The following is a 20,799-nucleotide window of genomic DNA, read 5'->3' on the forward strand; positions in this document are numbered from 1 at the left end:
AACAATGACAACAAAATGAATTCTATGGTTTCATATTAGATATTCTAATTTTCTTTGGGTCAGTCACATCCAGCATTGAACCTAGCACTATGAGGATTAAAATTGATCTACTTCTAAAATTAATATTTTTCTTATACATTGTTTCATTTATGTGATATCTAAAAACTTATAAGCTTGTTTTGAAGAATAACTTCCTCTATGGATTAGCAATACAGACCTCAAAGAGTACAAGACACAAAAAAATACACAGAGGATAGGAATTACAACAAAACTTCCATAATAGTTTTTGTAATTATTTTTATGTAATTACTACACTGAAAAAAATTGTGTTTAAACATCTATTTGTATACAAATTCTATGGTGTAAAAAGCAGGAACTAGCATTTCTGAAAAATATAAACAAATATATTTCTTATAAAATATAAACAAATTACAAATTATTAGCTATACATCAAAGAAAAAAATAGTGTCACAAAGCTTGGTAATGTTCCACCACTCAAGTTCAAAACTTTGTATGTTTCTGAAAGAAATGGCATTAAGATGCATCATTTATAGGCATCAGAGTCTAAAAAATAGAACATACAGTGAGAATCTCAAAGCTGAAGACAAACTGTGAAAATCTTTCACTTGCTCATAAAATAGATCATATGGTGTTCATTGACATTGTTTCTCCTGCATTAGAGCAGATTGCTTGCTCGGGTTGAGCTCTATATGGAATTTGCTCTCACTTACAAGCCACGTTGTGAGAAAAACATATCTTCAACATTAGAATCATACACAGCAAGGTGAGCTGGATATTTAGATCTGCAAGGAATGTGAAAATGACTGGTGGAGGGAAGAGAGGGAACAGCAGAATCATGTTTGTATTTCAAATTCTCTTTGGCACTCATGCTCATGGACTGTAATTTGGGCAGGATTGCCAGAGCTATTTAAAAAATTGTTTTCTTCTTTTTTCTTCTCTCTCTCTCTCTCTCTCTCTCTCTCTCTCTCTCTCCCTCCCTCCCCCCTCTCTTTTTTTCCTTTTACTTTTTACCAAACTTATCATTTAAGCATGTTTTGACCTATCTCTACTAAACTATATTTTTTTCAAACACCCCTTACTTTTAGGCTGCTCACTGATACTGAAAAGCCTCCCTCCACTCCCCAAATGATCAGAATTAGTTCAAATGTATACACATAAATATGAAACATATATACAAGATAACTGAAATTTAAAAATGTCCAGTCTTTTCTGAATGACTTACCAGCTGCTTTGACAGCCGACTCCCAAGATCCCTCATGCCAATAGTGAACTGTGTCCTGTACTCAAATCCTTTCCCAAATTCAATGTAGAGGAGATCAGCCAGGTCACTTGAATAGGCAGCTCCATCCAGAGCCACGGTTATGAGTGCATTCAGGCCTATTTAACACAGTTTACAATTGCCCATGTGAGGTAGATTGATTAGTCTTTCTGTATTTTTAAATTGCTATTCTCAATAAACAGTTGCAAAAAGAACACTCAATTTTATTGTCTATGTACCCTAACCACATGATATAAATCTAAGAACTAACACGACTGCAATAAACTTATTAAATTGGAGAAAGCGGAAAAAATAATAGAAACTTCAATACCCTTATAATTTGAAGTAGGACAGTGAGTTAAAAAAAAAGAGCATGCTAATCCATAATGAGGGGTGTGGGTAGGGAAGAATGAAGGGACTATGGATTGGGCAGAAGGGAATGAGGGGAAGGGAGGGGCTATGGAAGTGGGAAGGACAGTGGAATGAGAGGGATATTATTATCCTATATGCACATATGATTAAACTACTGGTGTGACTCTGTACCATGTACAGCCAGAGGAATGAGAAGTTGTGCTCCATCTGTGTACAATGTGTCAAAAACCATTCTACTGTATAACCAACTAGAACAACATTTTTAAAAAGACAAAGAGCATGCTAAAGTACAGAGAAATTCAAGAAAGTAAAAGTTGTACATTTTTGCCACTAAATGGAGGATTCTTGAAACAGTAACATTTCAATCACCAAGAAGCTTTCAGAAATACAGAATTTCTTGGGCTATGTACCCACTCTGACTAATATCTTTCAATCAAGTACATAACTGAATGAGAAACTGATCCTTTAAAAAATGTAGACTCTCAGTCCACATCCCCTATTTACTGAGTCAGAATTTGTATTTTAACAAAATTCCCAAGTCATTTACATGCAGGTTAAATCTTTAGATGACCTCATGGTAACAAACGTATCACCCAGCTTGAAAGGGATGATACATAATCATTGGGAACTGTGGTTTATGATTGGAATTTTATGAATAAGCATATTTTTAAAGAAAACTTTTAGCACTAACATAGGTTTGTCAATGACGTTATTTTGCAAACAGGAAGATTAAATAGACTTGACAATCACTATAATGCTACCATTTGTCAATAGTCACAACATGCCTGGAAGTTGGTTTACATGAGAATCCTCTGGGTTCTTGGATATGATTATAACCCTATTTAATAAATAAACAAAATGATTGGCTACATTGGTATTTTTAGGTTTTCACTTGGCCTAATTGTGAAGCCTTGCACTCAAAAGGACATTTTAACAAAAATGCACTAAGGATATGATCATGAAATAAAGGGCAATCCTAAAACTGTGTAAATTTAGTTTGATGAAAACCCCAATTCCATTGGCTTCTCATTTGAGTACAGGTGGGTAAGAGATTATTTGGATAGGATTTGGGTCCAACACACCAGAGTAGATTGTTTAAGAGAGTCAAGATGACTTCTAAGGTACATTTATATGATGTAATTTTGAATAAAGTAAGGCAAAGACAAAGAGGACAATGAAAAGAATTAAGTTTCAGGGGAATATTGGAGTGTCTTGAGTTCCATAAGAGAGAAATGGAATGGCTGGTGTAAATGGAATAAAAGAAAGATTGCCAAGGAATAGGGTGACCAACTCATCCCAAGGTACCTGAGACTTGCCTAGCTGTAGAGCTCAAAGTTTCTGGCTTGTCCCAAGCAAACCAGAACAGTTTGTCACCCTTCTAGAATGGGAATAAAATGGGAGAAGAAGAAAAGAGGTTGTTAGGTGGGCTGGGATAGGGAGAGCTGTACACACTGATTGGAGATTAGCAATAGTGAGAAGGCATGCTTATAGGTCTATTTATAAGGGAGGGAAAGTCTTCTCACATCTCATATTTTTCTTATTAAGTTCCAGGAAAGGTAAAAATTTAAGAGTTACAAGAAACATGGGATTGTTAACTTTCAGGAAATATGCATATAATTATTATTTATAACTGCTTTTCTCAGAATAGGAGACTCCAGCCATGCTCCCTTTAGTGTCATCCAGTAATTGAGTATCTTAAGTACGTTGTCTTCAATTCCGAAGAAGGAATTAAGAAAGAAGAGATTTCAAAACTTGGGAGAATAAAGATTCACTGAGTAGATTCTAGGGTATTCAATTTTAAAAAATTAAAAACTCATTTCAACTTCTGCCCACAAAGATAAGTTTTGAAACTATCTGCCATCTAGGATCCTTTTCTCTTATCTCCTTTTGTTACATGGTGATTATGCAGTTTACATGTGTATATATGTGACCTCAAATTAAGGTGGCTCTTCTAGGTATTAGATCATAGGATCCATCAACTAATGTCATATATGAAGCCAGGGGTACTTCTTTTCCATATTGAGAGTCATTTGACGCCTTTTAGAGAACATTAGAAACTTCATTCCTTGGGCTATTTTTCAAAGATTCTAAATTTCTGAGACTATTATTTTAAACATCTAACTTCTAAAGTTAACACTGATTTACAACTTTTCTAGTGGGAGTTGGAAGAAAGGATTGGTCTTAGCATTCTGAATTTTCCAAGGCATCTCCTGGAAGAAACTTCAATGCTGTCTGAAAGAGATACATCTTTTCCCCACAGAAGGAAAGCTGAGATGATTAAAAAGAACAATGGCTTCTACAAAAGTGCCCACCCAAACTAAGAGCTCTTGTTCTCAATCTTAATTAAAATCCTAATTGCTAAGTTCATGATCAAAGGCTTGATAAAGAGTGTCCTACGAAGGGTGAAAGAAAAGCTGTAAGTTTAGAGAACTTTGCAATTTATTGACGATTGAGGGGAGAGAACCAAACAGAAAAGATGAAGTACAGTCAGCCTCTACTAGTGAACCTGTGGGGCAGGTATCCTAAGTACGTTGTCTCAGTATCTTAGTACGTTGTCTTCAGTTCCTAAGAAGGCCAGTTTCCCTGGAGGCAGAGCCTTAGAGGAGAACTCAATGCATACAATTTTTTTTGAGGAAGAACTCTAAGAAAAAGGTAGAGGGAATAAGGGTTAGGGCAGGGAAAGAAGGTGAGCAAGATAGCATTTCAGCTTGAGTTTAAGGTTAGCCTGATCCCAGGGAGCCCTGGAGCACAAATTGCACACTTTGAGGCAAAGGTTCAAATCTTCCTACTATATCTGCTGCCCAGGGATGGGGTGGGGAGCAATCTGCCAGGTGAGGTGGCTTCCTCTGGCCACGACTAATTCTTCAGAGACTGAGTAAGCTGTGACTTTTTAGTAGCCAATATACTCAACCACAGTTGGCAGATGGGTGGTCCTGCCAATAAAGGGGACCAGGGTGGACCAACAATAACACCCACTTACAGGAGAGTGTTTCCATTCTTAGTCAAACCAGAAAGAACACTTGGATCCTTTTGCCTCCACTGATCCATATTGTAATAAGAACTGACAATAAGTAAGACTGGCCATTGGTTCTTAAAGCTAAAAACCTGGTGCCAGAGCTTTATTACCTCACCAAGGCCATGGCTGGTCCATCTATGGTCTGAAGGAAGGAACTGATTATAAAGCCCCAAAACATGAATAAACATGTCCAGCAATGCTTGCCACTTCTAGAAGAAAATAATCCAACTCTCATATTCCTTGGTCAAGGAGAAATATCCCATTTGCTTTCGTTGACTCTAAAGATGTAGAAATATTAGATAATGCAGGGTAAGGGGAAAAGAAACCTTCTCCAGGAAAGATTGGGAAGAAGAAACTCAGTGATACAAGACAAGGGACTGGATGTGGTATTCAGAGCTGTTTCCGACACTCAGAGGAGGAAGAAAGCAGATGTCAAAATGTTCTCAGGGTCCATGTGTTCTGTTGGGTGCATACAAAATGGAAAGACTGCCAAGTTCAGGGTTACTTGAGTGCCTGGAAACTTAAGAGCAAGAGGTGGGCTCTGAGATTGTAAAGTTAATAAGTGCCACTTCCCCCACACCTGTCCAGTACCTTCTTTTCTAAGTTCATCTGATTTTTGTTCAAGTTTTTCAACATCGTCGTCCAATCCATCTGAAAATAAAAGGGCCACCTGGAATGTGTTAAAAAAGAAAAGAAAGACCAGTCAAAGAACTTCATTGCAATCACACAGCAACAAATAAAATCAAGCCAGGTTACCTTTCCCCGAGTCGCTGACTTATTCTGGAACGCGTCCCACAGGGAACTCAAGAGGTTTGCGTTGAGAAGAGACGGGCCTTTAACTGTCACCCCCTTCAAGCTGTTCAGGATGTTTTCGCTGTAGATCTCAAACTTGGGAAAATGTTTTTCCATGGCATTTGTCACTTGGAAAGCCACACTGACCTGAGTCTCAGTGCCCACCTCACAGCTTACCCCGTTGAGGGAGCTGATGGCACGTAAGAGGTCTTGAAGATAGGTTTCCATCCAAGGCTGGCCTTCCAGAAAAGTCTGCCCTTTCAGCTGAGTTGAGATGTCAAATCCAACCACAATATCCACAAAACAATCTAGGATTCAAGGGAAAAGCATGTCTTACCAAATCAGCAAACTTTTACTTGACTGATTCTAGGCTCTTGGAATTTTTATTTCGATTCCAGGTATGAAGTTGGAAGACAAGAAAGGGAAAGGAGAATGGAGGAGGCTCAGAACCATTGTTTTATAACCTGTAATAGTATAACTGTATTATTATTTTTATCTGATGTATGATCTAGATGGTTCTATAGCAACCACATTTCTGAAAGATTTTATTGTAGTCATTGAAATAATCCCCTTTAAACAGGCAAAGTCATTTAAATATCTCTAAAGTATGTTGTGGAAATGTTAATAAAGCAAGAAACTCATATCATGCTATTTATCAACTGAGGTCTTTTAGTAGATATTAAATTTGAATAAATATAAGGGAAATGTAAAAACATTTTGCATACAGAAAATAATTCAGAATAAAATAAATCTCAGAGGACTTGTTTTGATGATTCATTTTTCCAAAAAGGGTCTCTAATTCCTCCTTTGGAACAAATAAAAACAAAACAAAATATTCTTGAGATTTTGCTTCGTTTAAGTCCTACAGGTAAAGAAAGTCGCAATCCAATCCTCCATATTTGATCATGTCAAAGGTGGCCCTTCAAGCCCTCAGCCCTTCAGGAAGATAAAGGTACTTCTATTTTTGAATCTAGAGGTAGTCGGAGAAGTGTTTCATTTAAAGGACTTTGCCTTTATCCTTAACATCAGGACAAATCAAGCATTGGAAAAATCAGAATGGGTTTGATGTTTTAAGCTGAGCTTCCTAAAGGTAGATAATTAAAGGATAAAAATCATACAACACACTCTTTTTCTTCAAGATTTTTTAAGTTGGTTAAACATTCCAACCTTTTACAGCAAACAACATGTACAGTTTGCTTGATACAGTAAGTAGGAGTGAGTGCTTTTTGCTTTGCTTTGCTTAGATCAGCAGTTTTTCAGGTGTGTTTTGTATAGACAATGCCTGCCTACATTTCTTCCCAGATACCCTGGCTAGTTGGACATTTGCAAATCTTTGAAACCAAAATGTCAACTTCAGTTCTTAAAACAAGGACCATAACTTGATTTTTTTTTTTCAATGAGAAAGGAGGTAAGTGAAGGAAAATAAAAGCTCTATTAGATTATCAATTTTCACCATGAGATTTAAGGTAAGTCAATATGTTATCAAAACATCCAGAAGAGTGGCCTTCTTAGTTTGCTATCTTTTACTTTATTAGAAATTCTCTTCTTGGATACTAGAAAAGCAGGATAAGAAAAAGAAAGCAGTTAGAAGGAAACATCAGAGTATGTCCTTTCCAAAAACCTCTTAAATTTATATCTTCTCTTGACTTGAGATTGAAATTTTTATTGTGGCATTGTTTTAACCTCTGGAAAGAAAACCAGTCAGTAACTAAGATAAATGATCTCATAATAATGTGAGCAAAGGAATAGAATTTAGCAAACAAATTGTGTGAGCAGCCGGGTGTCTAAGTACAATAGTGATGAGGCCCTACTGATCGAGTGGGTTCCCAGGCAGTGGGCCCTGAAAATGCTACAGGGGTAACCGCCCTAAATCAGGAGCCCCTGGAAGTCTTGAGGCCTAGAGTCTTCCACATCAGAGTTGTACTTTGGAATGAATCCAGCAAAGGTGATTCAAATGAACTGGAGGCAGGGGTAGTTTTGGATGTGAGCTAGGGAGAAGGCTAAAATTGATTTATGAGCTATAATGAGGAATTAAACTAGGATAACAGAAATGGGAATAGAGAAGAGCAATAAAAGAAAATTAAGAAGGTAATCCACAGGCTACAGAGGAAAAAAATTTTAAAAAGAGAGAGAGAGAGAGAAGTAAAAGTAGCATTCGGAGCCTTCATCTAGTCCCCCAGTATGGGTGCCCAGGGGGCAGGTCTTTGGGAAGACAGGAGGCTTCGTTTCAGGCATGGGCTGGCCATGACTCTGTTAGTGCTAAATGAATTTGGGCAGATCTCTTGCCCTCTCTAGGTATTACTTTTCTTGACATGAAGATAAAGGGATTATGTATCTCAAAATAAAAACACAAAAGAACAAAAAAGCGCAGATTGGACTGGACAGTCTTGTGGTTTTCCAGCCAGATCCCGAAGCTGATTCTAATTATCTGAGTCTTTAAAAAGAGTCCTTATAAGTTAGAGTTGGTGATGGCAGATTCTTAGTCTTAAGAAACACTGCTCAGAGGCTAGGGTGTATTTAGAAGATTTGAAGACAGATTCTAGTGGGGAAAGTGGGCCTGTTGGTAGTTATCAGCTGGGGAGGAGACAGATTTGTACGGGGTCTTTGAAATAAGGTGTATCTTTGAAGAAAAATAAGAAAGAATGATCAAGGAAATATAGTTAGGTACTATAAGAGTCCCAGTGTCTATACCTCCTATATCTGTTTTCTCCCTCTGCACAGAATTACGACTTTGTCCACTGAAGAACCACAACTTCCACCATTTGGTCTCCTAACACACGGGGGTGAGGGTCAGGTTTGACAGGGTCTCTGTTGTGTTCGTTCTAAGAGAGCTGCAGTGGTGCCCACATGCATGTAACCCAGGTGAAGTCAAGAAGGCTCTGGCTCCTTTCCCACTTCCAATCCCACATGTGTTGCATGGTGCATCCTGTTGCTGGTTTCCTCAGCAGTTTCCCAAAGAAGCTGGATAACACCACCCAGTAGGGTGGGAGGGCAAACTCTCCATGGGATAAATGCTAACCAAGAGACATAGATGGAAAGATGCATCCTCTCCTTTACTCCCATGCTGGCCTGGTCTGGGCAGTGGTTCTGCAGGGTAATGTTTTGCACGGCCAATGTGCCAGTTGTGCTTTCTTAAGAAGCCATGGGTAGCTTGGCAACGTACCACCTTGTATTCACTTTCCCTTCTTTCCTGCATCTCTGCTACTCAGTCTTGCTTTACTTTATTGCACTTCCAATAAAGTATTAGCACATAAGCGTTGCTCAGAGTTCTGTTTCTAGAGCATCCAGAAAAAGCAGGAACATAAAGAGCTCCTTGTCAAGAAAAGTTGGAAACTATTTTCTATTTTCCCCTTGTATTTCTCACATTCCTTGAATCAAATAAATCCTTAAGTTTCCTCTGACCTCATTCTATTCAAACAGGCCTTTTGATCCATCTGTCCATGATTACAGGTGCAAAAGATGAGAAGTACTCCTGACTCTTTTGCTACCTCCTCAGGGCTCCATGCCAAAAAGATTGGACATTCCCATCCTGAAAACTGTCCAAGTTTCCTCTAGGTAGACAGAGTAACCACCCTCCAGAGAAAAATCAGGAGAGTACAGAAAGAATGATCACCCTTGGGTGAAGGTTATAAATCAGACTTTGGAGTTTAGCTATGTAGGATGATTTGGCATATTAAATTTGAACATAGTTCTGATATGTTAAAATATTGAAATTTTGGGGTTGGGGGATATAGCTCAGTGGTAGAGCACTTGCCTAGCAGGTGTAAGGCCCTAGGTTTGATCCCCAATAAGGCAAAAGAAAAATAATAATAAATAAAATAATAGAAAAATAAAAATTATCTTCACATTGTCTAAACTGAGGGTCTTAAGAAAATACAATAAAGTTCCTAAGCCAAAGAACCCTTGGTAAATTTTCACCTACAAACTAACCCCGTTACTCCAATTTTTATAACAGAGATTAACAATAATGCTCAATAAGTGTAACAAGTTATTATTATAAGTTACACTTATTACACTTACTGAGCATTTACCAAGCACTTCCCACTCTTGGTCTCACTTGTCCTTATATAACAGGAAACATGCAGAATCCCTCATAATATGTTCATTTTGTAGAGGAAGAAGCTGTGACCTAGAGAAGTTTGCCCAAGGTCTCACAGTTATGACTGGATCTCATGCTTGGGATTTAGATCCAGGCTTGTCGGGAGTCCATATGTTGAGCCACCCTATTTTATCACTTCCTGGGTGGCCGATGATGACAGGTCATGCGGGTTACCAGTCCTGCTGCTAGACTGTGCTGTGCTGTTGGAAGTGACAGCTTAGCAGCAGGTGGTTTCCTTCGGAAGCAGCAGCTCGTGGAAACGATTTCAAGGATATTAATCCCTGACGTCCTCATCAACCCCAGCTATTAATTGGTGAAGCACAACACTTTGACACTCATTCTTTATACTGTCAGCCCCAGATAATCTGCACAACAACTACATCAAGAAAACAGGTTAATTTAATAAAAGACTAGGGTGGAAGAGGTTGGGATCAGACAGACTTAGGTTTCAAAATATGCTTTATCTATTATTCTTGTATGATCCGGACCGGACTACCAACATTCCTTTGAGTTTCAATTTCCATAGTTTTATTGATTGATTGATTGATTGATTTTGGTGGTACTGGGAATTGAACCTAGGGCCTCAGACATACTAGGCAAGTGCTTTACCATTGAGTTACATCTCCAGTCCTTGTTTCCACATCATATAGGGTGTTAGGAGAGTCAATGAGATAATAACAGTTGAAGTTCTTAGAGCTCTAGGCTTGACCCTTCAGAGATGCTCAAAAGGATATTGATTCTCAGTAAGATCCTTAATATTTCCATGCAGTTGACTTTACTTTTGCATTCTGCATCACAGTCTATAATCGGAGAAACTCTTAGAGATGAGTTAGCTTTAAAAATGACAAAACAAAGACTCAGAAAAGCTAGCGACTTCTTCAAAGTTAGGCATATTTTTTTGTTAAGAAGCAGAGCAGATGGGAGTGTAGCTCAGTGGTGAAGTGTTGGCCTAGCATGTGTGAAGCCCTGGGTTCCATTTCCATCACCAAAAGAATAAGTAAAATGAGAAGCAGAATGTCCAGGCTCTAAGCTTAGTTTGTTTGAGTCACATCAAGCTACTGTCTCATTTGAGGATTTATTATATTACATTAAAGAACTGGCATCCCTTAATATATTCTCATAGGCCTTTGAAGGTTTATCGGTGCTCATTCCAGACTCATCAGTCCTCAGCTCGTAGCTTGGATCCAAAGCTCTCACATTCCTGCTTGCTGGAGTAATGACTTCAAGTTTATCTTAATACAGAGTACTTTCCTTATTTAATTTTTTTTTTTTTTGCATTCACAGCTATTTCCTTTAAAGATAACTCATTCACTACTTGTAGTTTATATTTTTGTATTTTACATTCTGCATGATTTTTTGTTATGCACTCAAGTAGAAACTAAATTGTTTTAAGATAATTTTCTGCCTAATAACTAGAAATGGATATTTCATGTGAAAACAGGAAATTGGTGCAGAAGGTTTAGCCGAGGGAATCAGATACATTCCAAAGTATGAGTAGATCATAAAGCAGGAAGTACAAAGACAGTTTTTAGTCAATGGTGGGGCTCTTAACTGTAAACCTCCACACTGGGTCTTATAAAAGATGAGATTGGAGCTAAGAAGAACATTTATGGAGAGCACTGTTGATGATTGGGAGCTCTTACACACACACACACACACACACGAGATAATTTCCTCTAAGTCAAGAGAGAGGAGTGTTCAGAGATAACTTAAGCCTGGAAACTCTAAGGAGTGAGACACAGGGCTGTAATTTCCAGTGTTTACTGGGGCAAGTGACATGCTACTGTTCCTTGTGGAACTGATATGGCTGAGTATAAGAAAGAGGTATTGGGGCTCCTCTCATCTCCCATCCAAGAAGCCTATCTAGGGGCCGGTGAGTGGAGGGAGTGCATACAGACCTCAGTGGAATAAAGCCAGAATCATCACCAGAGGCTCAGAGGCTGAGGAAGGGATCAGGAACCATCTAGAATTCAGACATATTTGACTTCCTCAAAGGAGCTACAGTTGAGAGATGCCCCCAGAAATGGATTCTTGGTGGGGAGGAAGGATGATGGGGGATAGGACAGAGGATCTTTGAAGGACTCACAAATGGACCCAGCTTTGGACATTGGCTATCATCAAAGAAAACCAATTCCTGACAAGTATTATCAAGTAAAAACTTCTATGGACCTCCTCTCCCTTCCCCACCCCATTCTGGAATGGCAAGAAAACAGTTTTAGCAAGGTGGGGACAGGGTCTAGGAGAAAGGATAGCAGTAAAAGATGGGAACCATGAGCAAAATGTCAACCGTGTATGGCCTCTTCTCTGATGGCAGGTGAGCAGTCTGTGGCCAGCTGGAAAGTGGAATAACCTTGGATGAAGTTTAAAGTTTTAATAGCTGCATTGAGATAGACATATTAATCACCAAGAGGAGGTTCATTTATTTCTTAGAAATGATTAGGGGCAAGGGAAGAGCTAGCCCCCATGAATAAATTTAATGGGTCAGTGGTGGACAAAAATGAAGTGACTTTTTAATTACATCCCAAGGTGTCATGCTTATTCAAAGTAAAGTTTAAATATGTGATTTCTCATTTAATCCTCACAGTGATCTTTTTAAACCAGGTGATGCTATTATTCACATTCCATGGGTGAGACAATTAAAGTTAGGGAAGTTAAGCAACCTGACCAAGAAAAATCGGCTGGAGCAGGGACTTTGTAGTTGGCTATCTGTCTGCAGAGGCCTCTTGATGTCCTGTGGCTTTCTTTTCCTTGGTGGAAATTTGGAGTTAATGTTTACCAACCCGGAGAGTGTCTTTATGATAAGTAAAAAAATAGTTACTCTCCTTCAAGAAGAGAAGAAGAGAGAGAACTCAAATCACTAACATACGGGATGAAAGAGGCAATATCACAACAGACACTTCAGAAATACAGAAGATAATCAAAAATTATTTTGAATCCTTATACTCCAATAAATTAGAAGATAGTGAAGGCATAGATAAATTTCTTAAGTCATATGATCTGCCCAGATTGAGTCAGGAGGATATAGACAACCTAAACAGACCAATATCAATTGAGGAAATAGAAGAAACCATCAAAAGACTACCAACAAAGAAAAGCCCAGGACCGGATGGGTATACAGCAGAGTTTTACAAAACCTTTAAAGAGGAACTAATACCAATACTTTTCAAGCTACTTCGGGAAATAGAAAAAGAGGGAGAACTTCCAAATTCATTCTACGAGGCCAACATCACCCTGATACCTAAACCAGACAAAGACACTTCAAAGAAAGAAAACTACAGACCAATATCTCTAATGAACCTAGATGCAAAAATCCTCAATAAAATTCTGGCCACTCGGATACAAAAACATATCAAAAAAATTGTGCACCATGATCAAGTAGGATTCATCCCTGGGATGCAAGGCTGGTTCAATATACGGAAATCAATAAATGTTATTCACCACATCAATAGACTTAAAAATAAGAACCATATGATCATCTCGATAGATGCGGAAAAAGCATTCGACAAAGTACAGCATCCCTTTATGTTCAAAACTCTAGAAAAACTAGGGATAACAGGAACATACCTCAATATTGTAAAAGCAATCTATGCTAAGCCTCAGGCTAGCATCATTGTGAATGGAGAAAAATTGAAGGCATTCCCTCTAAAATCTGGAACAAGACAGGGATGCCCTCTCTCACCACTTCTGTTCAACATAGTTCTCGAAACACTGGCCAGAGCAATTAGACAGACGAAAGAAATTAAAGGCATCAAAATAGGAAAAGAAGAACTTAAATTATCACTATTTGCAGATGACATGATTCTATACCTAGCAGACCCAAAAGGGTCTACAAAGAAACTATTAGAGCTAATAAATGAATTCAGCAAAGTGGCAGGATATAAAATCAACACGCATAAATCAAAGGCATTCCTGTATATCAGCGACAAATCCTCTGAAATGGAAATGAGGACAACCACTCCATTCACAATATCTTCAAAAAAAATAAAATACTTGGGAATCAACCTAACAAAAGAGGTGAAAGATTATACAATGAAAACTACAGAACCCTAAAGAGAGAAATAGAAGAAGATCTTAGAAGATGGAAAAATATACCCTGTTCATGGATAGGCAGAACTAACATCATCAAAATGGCGATATTACCAAAAGTTCTCTATAGGTTTAATGCAATGCCAATCAAAATCCCAACGGCATTTCTTGTAGAAATAGAGAAAGCAATCATGAAATTCATATGGAAAAATAAAAGACCCAGAATAGCAAAAACAATGCTAAGCAGGAAGTGTGAATCAGGCGGTATAGTGATACCAGACTTCAAACTATATTACAGAGCAATAGTAACAAAAACAGCATGGTACTGGTACCAAAACAGGCGGGTGGACCAATGGTACAGAATAGAGGACACAGAAACCAATCCACAAAACTACAACTATCTTATATTTGATAAAGGGTCTAAAAGCATGCAATGGAGGAAGGATAGCATCTTCAACAAATGGTGCTGGGAAAACTGGAAATCCATATGCAACAAAATGAAACTGAATCCCTTTCTCTCGCCATGCACAAAAGTTAATTCAAAATGGATCAAGGAGCTTGATATCAAATCAGAGACACGCCGTCTGATAGAAGAAAAAGTTGGCTACGATCTACATACTGTGGGGTCGGGCTCCAAATTCCTCAATAGGACACCCATAGCACAAAAGTTAATAACTAGAATCAACAAATGGGACTTACTCAAACTAAAAAGTTTTTTCTCAGCAAAAGATACAATAAGAGAGGTAAATAGAGAGCCTACATCCTGGGAACAAATCTTTACTCCTCACACTTCAGATAGAGCCCTAATATCCAGAGTATACAAAGAACTCAAAAAATTAGACAATAAGAGAACAAACAACCCAATCAACAAATGGGCCAAGGACCTGAACAGACACTTCTCAGAGGAGGACATACAATCAATCAACAAGTACATGAAAAAAATGCTCACCATCTCTAGCAGTCAGAGAAATGCAAATCAAAACCACCCTAAGATACCATCTCACTCCAGTAAGATTGGCAGCCATTATGAAGTCAAACAACAACAAGTGCTGGCGAGGATGTGGGGAAAAGGGTACACTTGTACATTGCTGGTGGGACTGCAAATTGGTGCAGCCAATTTGGAAAGCAGTATGGAGATTTCTTGGAAAGCTGGGAATGGAGCCACCATTTGACCCAGCTATTCCCCTTCTTGGTCTATTCCCTAAAGACCTAAAAAAAGCATGCTACAGGGACACTGCTACATCGATGTTCATAGCAGCACAATTCACAATAGCAAGACTGTGGAACCAACCTAGATGCCCTTCAATGGATGAATGGATAAAAAAAATGTGGCATTTATACCCAATGGAGTATTACTCTGCATTAAAAAATGACAAAATCATAGAATTTACAGGGAAATGGATGGCATTAGAGCAGATTATGCTAAGTGAAGCTAGCCAATCCCTAAAAAACAAATGCCAAATGTCTTCTTTGATATAAGGAGAGTAACTAAGAACAGAGTAGGGTCGAAGAGCATGAGAAGAAGATTAACATTAAACAGGGATGAGAGGTGGGAGGGAAAGGGAGAGAGAAGGGAAAATGCATGGAAATGGAAGGAGACCCTCAGAGTTATACAAAAGTACATACAAGAGGAAGGGAGGGGAAGGGGAAAAATAATACAAGGGGGACAAACGAATGTCAGTAGAGGGGGCAGAGAGAGAAGAGGGGAGGGGAGGGGAGGGGAGGGGGGATAGTAGAGGATAGGAAAGGCAGCAGAATACAACAGACACTAGTATGGCAATATGTAAATCAATGGATGTGTAACTGATGTGATTCTGCAATCTGTATATGGGGTAAAAATGGGAGCTCATAACCCACTTGAATCAAATTGTGAAATATGATATATCAAGTACTATGTAATGTTTTGAACAGCCAACAATAAAAAATTAAAAAAAAAAAAAGACACTTTACTTCCACCTATTGGGACAGTGTCAAAATATGCTAATGTGTTTAAGATATTTATTAGTTTCTGTGGTATAATTTCATAACAAAGATATGAATTTCCACATCTGTACCTATGGCACTTGGAGGTCCTGTAGGCTCAACTGCCAGGTAACCAACATCATAAGTCTTTACTCATTTGAAAATGTCCTTCAACCTCTGAAACCAGCCAGATTGTGAACAATGGCCCTGTCCTCACACCCTCTGAAGCTGAGGCTCTCCGTTCTCAGAGGGGGCATGCTCCCCCAGGATGGAGGGTGAAAAAAAGATATAGAATCCCAAACATGCTGTTTCTCAATCTACAAGTCACAAAAATACTTGATAACTGTGAAAAAAAAATAATAAATGTGAAAAACAGAGGCACAAATCTAAGTTCTCCCAGCAACCCCAGGGGATGCACATAGAGCCTGAGGAAAATGTGACTGAAGACAGTGGAGAGATGAAAAATGAAGAACGTATTAAATACTTACTGCTCTCACCCCCCGAGGTGCAGATGTTGCGAACAATCCTTTTTTTGACTTTTTTCAGTTCATCAAAGTTATGAACTGTCAACTTTTTTTGTGCAGTCCCAGTAATCTGAACGAGCTGCTGATCATCCACATCTCCGATGCCCACCGAGTAGATGTCAACACCTTTGCGTCTCAGCTCTTCAGCAGCCTGAGCCACTTCGTCTTGGGACTGGCCATCTGTGAGGACCAGCAACACCTGCGGGGTACCTGCATTGATCCTACTGCCCATGTCTGGCCTAAAGTAATGCCCCACCTCCCGGAGTGCAGCGCCAATGTGTGTGTATCCAAAGATCTGCTGGATGTTTTCAATCTGAAACGATATCTCCTTTTCACCGGTGAATGTTCCTAGTAGAAACTCTGGCCGGTAGGTATGGCTAAACTGAGCGGCTCCTATGCGCACTCTGTTGAGGCTGACATCAAAGTCTTGAACAATAGATGCTAAAAATTCCTTCATCTTCTTGAAGTCACTTGGGTGAATGCTATTTGAACCATCCATGAGAAAAACAAGATCTACTTTTTCAATTTCACAATCTACAAAGGAGAGGAATTGGAACAACAATGACAAAAACCAGAGTATTAGTTTTTCTTTCATCCACCAAAAGTAAATTAAATGTTTACAGCCACATAGAGACAATATTTCTGAAAGTGGTTTCTTATCTTAATGCTACTTTCTGGTCACATTAATTGGAGAAGGAAGTAAAAACAAATGATCAGTTCATAAAGGCAACACAGGCATGAACTACTCACACATCTCTTGATATTTCTCTTGGCTTGTCCATTTGGTCTGACGCCATTTTCTTTTCTGACATGCCAGAGAGCTGGGAATGGTGCTAGAAAAAAACTTTTTCTCATCTGCAATCTAGTCTTAACCCTTCCAGAAAGCCCAGGGTCAGTAGTAGCACAGCAAGGAAAAAAACCAAAATAACACATATCCATTGAGGAATTCAAACAGAAACAGATGGTTCACGTTATTGACTTGGCCTCTCTGGCCAGTTGAGCCAATAAATGTTTTTCTGGTTTATTAGGTCGAATCAATGGGAGGACTTAAGAGCATGCCTTCTGGTGTATATCTAGTTGATTTTCCTCCTCTTTCAGCCCTCTTTTTGATATGTAGGCAAAAAATACCTACCTGAGGAAAAAAAAATATTTTTGAGTAAACAATTTAGTATGTTAGAGCTACTTCTCTGGTATTAATACAGCAAATACAAAACAAAAAGGATAAGAGGCCAACGAGTGAGTTATACTTGGCACACAGTCCTGTGTGATCCTTGGCTTTCTGGTAAGCATTATCATTTCCCAGAATACTCCAGTGATCCCACCACTGACCCAACTTAATTACATCTCATTGTCACCTCAGAGAAGATTAAAGGTATCGGAGATTCCTGCCGTCCAGATAAGGAAGACATCAAAAGAAATACAGGAGAGCCTTCAGGAATGGGTCAGCTCATTAAACTCCTTCATTTCAGATTCCAATAAAAGAAAGCAAGTACTGTTTTTCTGCTCAAAGAACTTTTCAATAAAAAAATGCAGACCCGTCTTTCACAGGGGACTCGAGAAGGACAAATCAAATTTTAGGAATTAACCACAAGGAGATTTGTCCTTGTTTTCTATAAAGAGATCTGTCCCAGTGAAGACCCAGAAAGATTCTGTTAGTTTCATCAAAGAAAAAGATGGTAGTTGTGTTCTATGGATGCAAGGCATACGAAAACCAGAAAAGTTAAAATGATTTTGAGAAAAGAACGGCACCAAGATGTTGAAATTGTGCATTAACAGCCATTCATCTAATAAAAATAGTGGGTTTTTTTTCCGTAAAATATATCTTGGGAAAAATACTAAGACATTATAGTAACACATAATCTCCCTCTAACCCCAAAGTGTAAGATGACATTTTAGATGAACTTGTGCCGTATTAGAAATAAGTAAATAAACAGGGGATTCCTAACCATGGAGATAAGAAGATTTCATGCTGATTCTTAGAGATAGAATTTTATTTCTTATTAAACCAGGGAGAAAAACCAGTGGGTAGAATAACCTGTGATTTAATAAATAAAGCCTGTTCCAAACTGGTGAATTCCCCATCATTAGAATAGTTTAGGAAAAGTGATTAGGAAGTTGGAGAAGGTACTTCTCTTGAGGGAGGAGGCTGAACAAAGTGACCTTGAGGTTTTCCCACATTCTGGAATCTCAGAGTAGGGGAGTCTGCTGAAACAAGTTTGGCTCATTCTCTTCTCTGGAAAACTTCTCCCTTAAGGAGATGCTTTGGCATCTCCCGCATTTGGCCCTATGCTAATAATAAGGAAAAACTTGATGGACAAGGCTTACCAACTTTTGAAGAGTTACAGACACTGGCTGAGACATCTGAAAAGATCCCCTTCAGGCCTCCAAAAGTCTCCACAAAGTAGTACTTATCTCTTGATCCTGCCATAGCTAACAGCTCCACAGGATTGGCACCAGCAATGCCCACAGCCAGGACGAGAATGCCTTTGTCCCGCAAGGCCTTCGCAGTGGCATTGAGTTTATCAGCATCGTGAGATTCCCCATCGGTGATCACGATGAGGACTTGGGGGACCCCCTTGTGCAGGCGGCTGCCCCTGGCTTCAGTGAACATGTGGTCTGAGAAGGCTAGTGCCTCTGCTGTGTAAGTGTTGCCCCCCATGGGCTGGTCATTCTGGAGCACTGAAATCACCTCCAATTTTGTGCCAAGATCACCCAGATAAAACAGTACCTCTGGGTCATCAGCGTACTTCAGGGCTCCAAACCGGACCTGGTTCTTTCCAACATCAGCTTTTTTCACTAAGCCAATCATGAAGTCCTTCATGATATTGTATTCATCGTAATCAATGCTGCCAGAGCTATCGATCACAAACACAACATCCAGAATTTCAATCCGCTTGCATTCTAGAAGAGGAAGGGAAGGAAAAGTCAATATGGATTAGCTTTGGAGAGTCCCCAAACTGTTTTTTTGTTTTTTTAATTGCTGGTGTTTCCATTGCATGGGATCATGCTGAACATTAAAATATCAATTCCCTGGATAATAGAGACACATGCACTTTTGCACTGCCAATACATAATGATGATCAGGTAAGTTTTCAAGACCAGGCAGGTACGAAGGGAAACCTACCAAAGGTTTGGGAGGGGTGGAAAAACAAACACAAGATCATCGGGAATAAATTTTCAAAAAATCCTTTGGACTAAAAAACCCAAATCAAAGTTTCATGTAAATTTTCCCATATAAATGTTTCCTTCAACATGTGTTTTCATTTAAATGAATTTGTCTTTTTTTCTTTAAGGCTATAGGGATCTTGAGATCTTATTCCTAAGATAAAACTTTGAGGAAATAACCGAATAAAAATTAATTTGGCAACACTATATTTTTTTCATAGTTATGATGGCTGACTTTCAAGGTTACATTTTATCCCCCTTTGACCTTCTTGAAACATCTATTTTCATATTGGGCCACCATATGAAAAAAAAAAAAGCCCATTTCTCCCTTGGCCCAGTTTAATTGTCTTAGTATGACACTCTGAACTTCTTAAACCTGAGGTCAAGGCCATGGAAAAGTAGAGCAGGAAAGACCCCAATTAGTAATTCATGAGAAGCATGTTCCATCTAAAGGAGCTCATCTATTCTGAGTTCAAAGCGCCAACTCATCCATTCTGGAGAAGTTTTCTCACTAAGAAGGCAAGTCCTTCTGACCTTACATAGTGCATTGTCTCTGCAGGCCTTAGAAAGGTATGATCCAAGTGTTAACTCATCCCTTCTTGAGAAATGGGACTGGGAGGAAGTACTCTCCTCCCCCTCCCCCTCCGAGAGTGTCTGTATCTCCTCCTCTGTGACCCAGTCATTGGCCATGTGCAGGACTGTTGAAAACCCCAGGGCCAATATACCTAACTGCTAACTGGAGACCTTGTGTACAGAGCCATAAACCAAATTCCAAGGAAGTCTGACTCCACTAAAGAAGGAGCTAGGTCCTTCTGGTCTTAGGCTGCCTGCAAATCTTGCTTGGATGACTCAGGGGACTGGAGGTGGGTGGGTAGATTGCTCAGCTTTGGAAGATTTCAACGGGTTCATATTTGTTCTGGATGGAATTACCAGGGATTAAAAACAAGGTATACTCCCCTTTCTACAAAACACAGGCCATGATCATCAAACCTTGTAGTGGGAGTTGGACAGAACCGTTACTTGAATGTCCCTCTCCTCCCCTAAAATCCCATTAAGATCCATCGCCCACGTAGACTTTTCAATACGCCTGCTGTTAAGCCCCCGGGGTCACAGGATAAATCAGCCCCTTCTATTTGTTGATCTGGTTTTTGTTTTGTTTTTATTCTGGAGATTGAACTCAGAGCCTCACACATGTCACAGGCAAGTGCTCTACAGCTGAGCTACATCCCCAGCCCTGAGCATTTGTTTGATGACTTCCATTACTCTGCAGCATCATAGGCAGAGATTGGGGACACTGCTCTTTACTTCCTTTGAAACATTCATTGTTCAAGTTCCCCTTACCACAGTCCTTCTTTATAATATTTAATGTATATCAAAATGTTTTCGTAAATATCTCCTTTGATTAAGTATTATTTTTAGAAATTACAAAAAGAAAAAAAATAGCCCATAGAGACTGGATACCAGGCTTAAAGACTAACTACCCTTTGTCTAGAAGTTATGCCCCTCCTGACTGCCTCAGAAACCCACATGTAATCTAGTGGCACAGTGTATGCAGTCTGGACCC

The 20,799-nt window shown here is 39.1% G+C and overlaps 1 protein-coding gene across 1 annotated transcript in view; it reads right to left on the bottom strand.

Annotated features, from left to right (window-relative positions):
• Col6a6 (collagen type VI alpha 6 chain) overlaps positions 1-20,799 on the bottom strand; it is a 104,313-nt gene that overhangs the window by 74,587 nt on the left and 8,927 nt on the right. The window contains exons 6-10 of the mRNA XM_027934046.2: positions 18,396-18,971; positions 16,035-16,604; positions 5,424-5,767; positions 5,259-5,337; positions 1,244-1,398 (exon numbers count right to left, since the gene is read on the bottom strand). Coding sequence (XP_027789847.2) covers positions 1,244-1,398; positions 5,259-5,337; positions 5,424-5,767; positions 16,035-16,604; positions 18,396-18,971 — 1,724 coding nt within the window. The remainder of the gene's footprint in view (positions 1-1,243; positions 1,399-5,258; positions 5,338-5,423; positions 5,768-16,034; positions 16,605-18,395; positions 18,972-20,799) is intronic.

This window comes from Marmota flaviventris, chromosome 8 (genome assembly GCF_047511675.1).
Source record: "Marmota flaviventris isolate mMarFla1 chromosome 8, mMarFla1.hap1, whole genome shotgun sequence".
Classification (NCBI taxonomy): domain Eukaryota; kingdom Metazoa; phylum Chordata; class Mammalia; order Rodentia; family Sciuridae; genus Marmota; species Marmota flaviventris.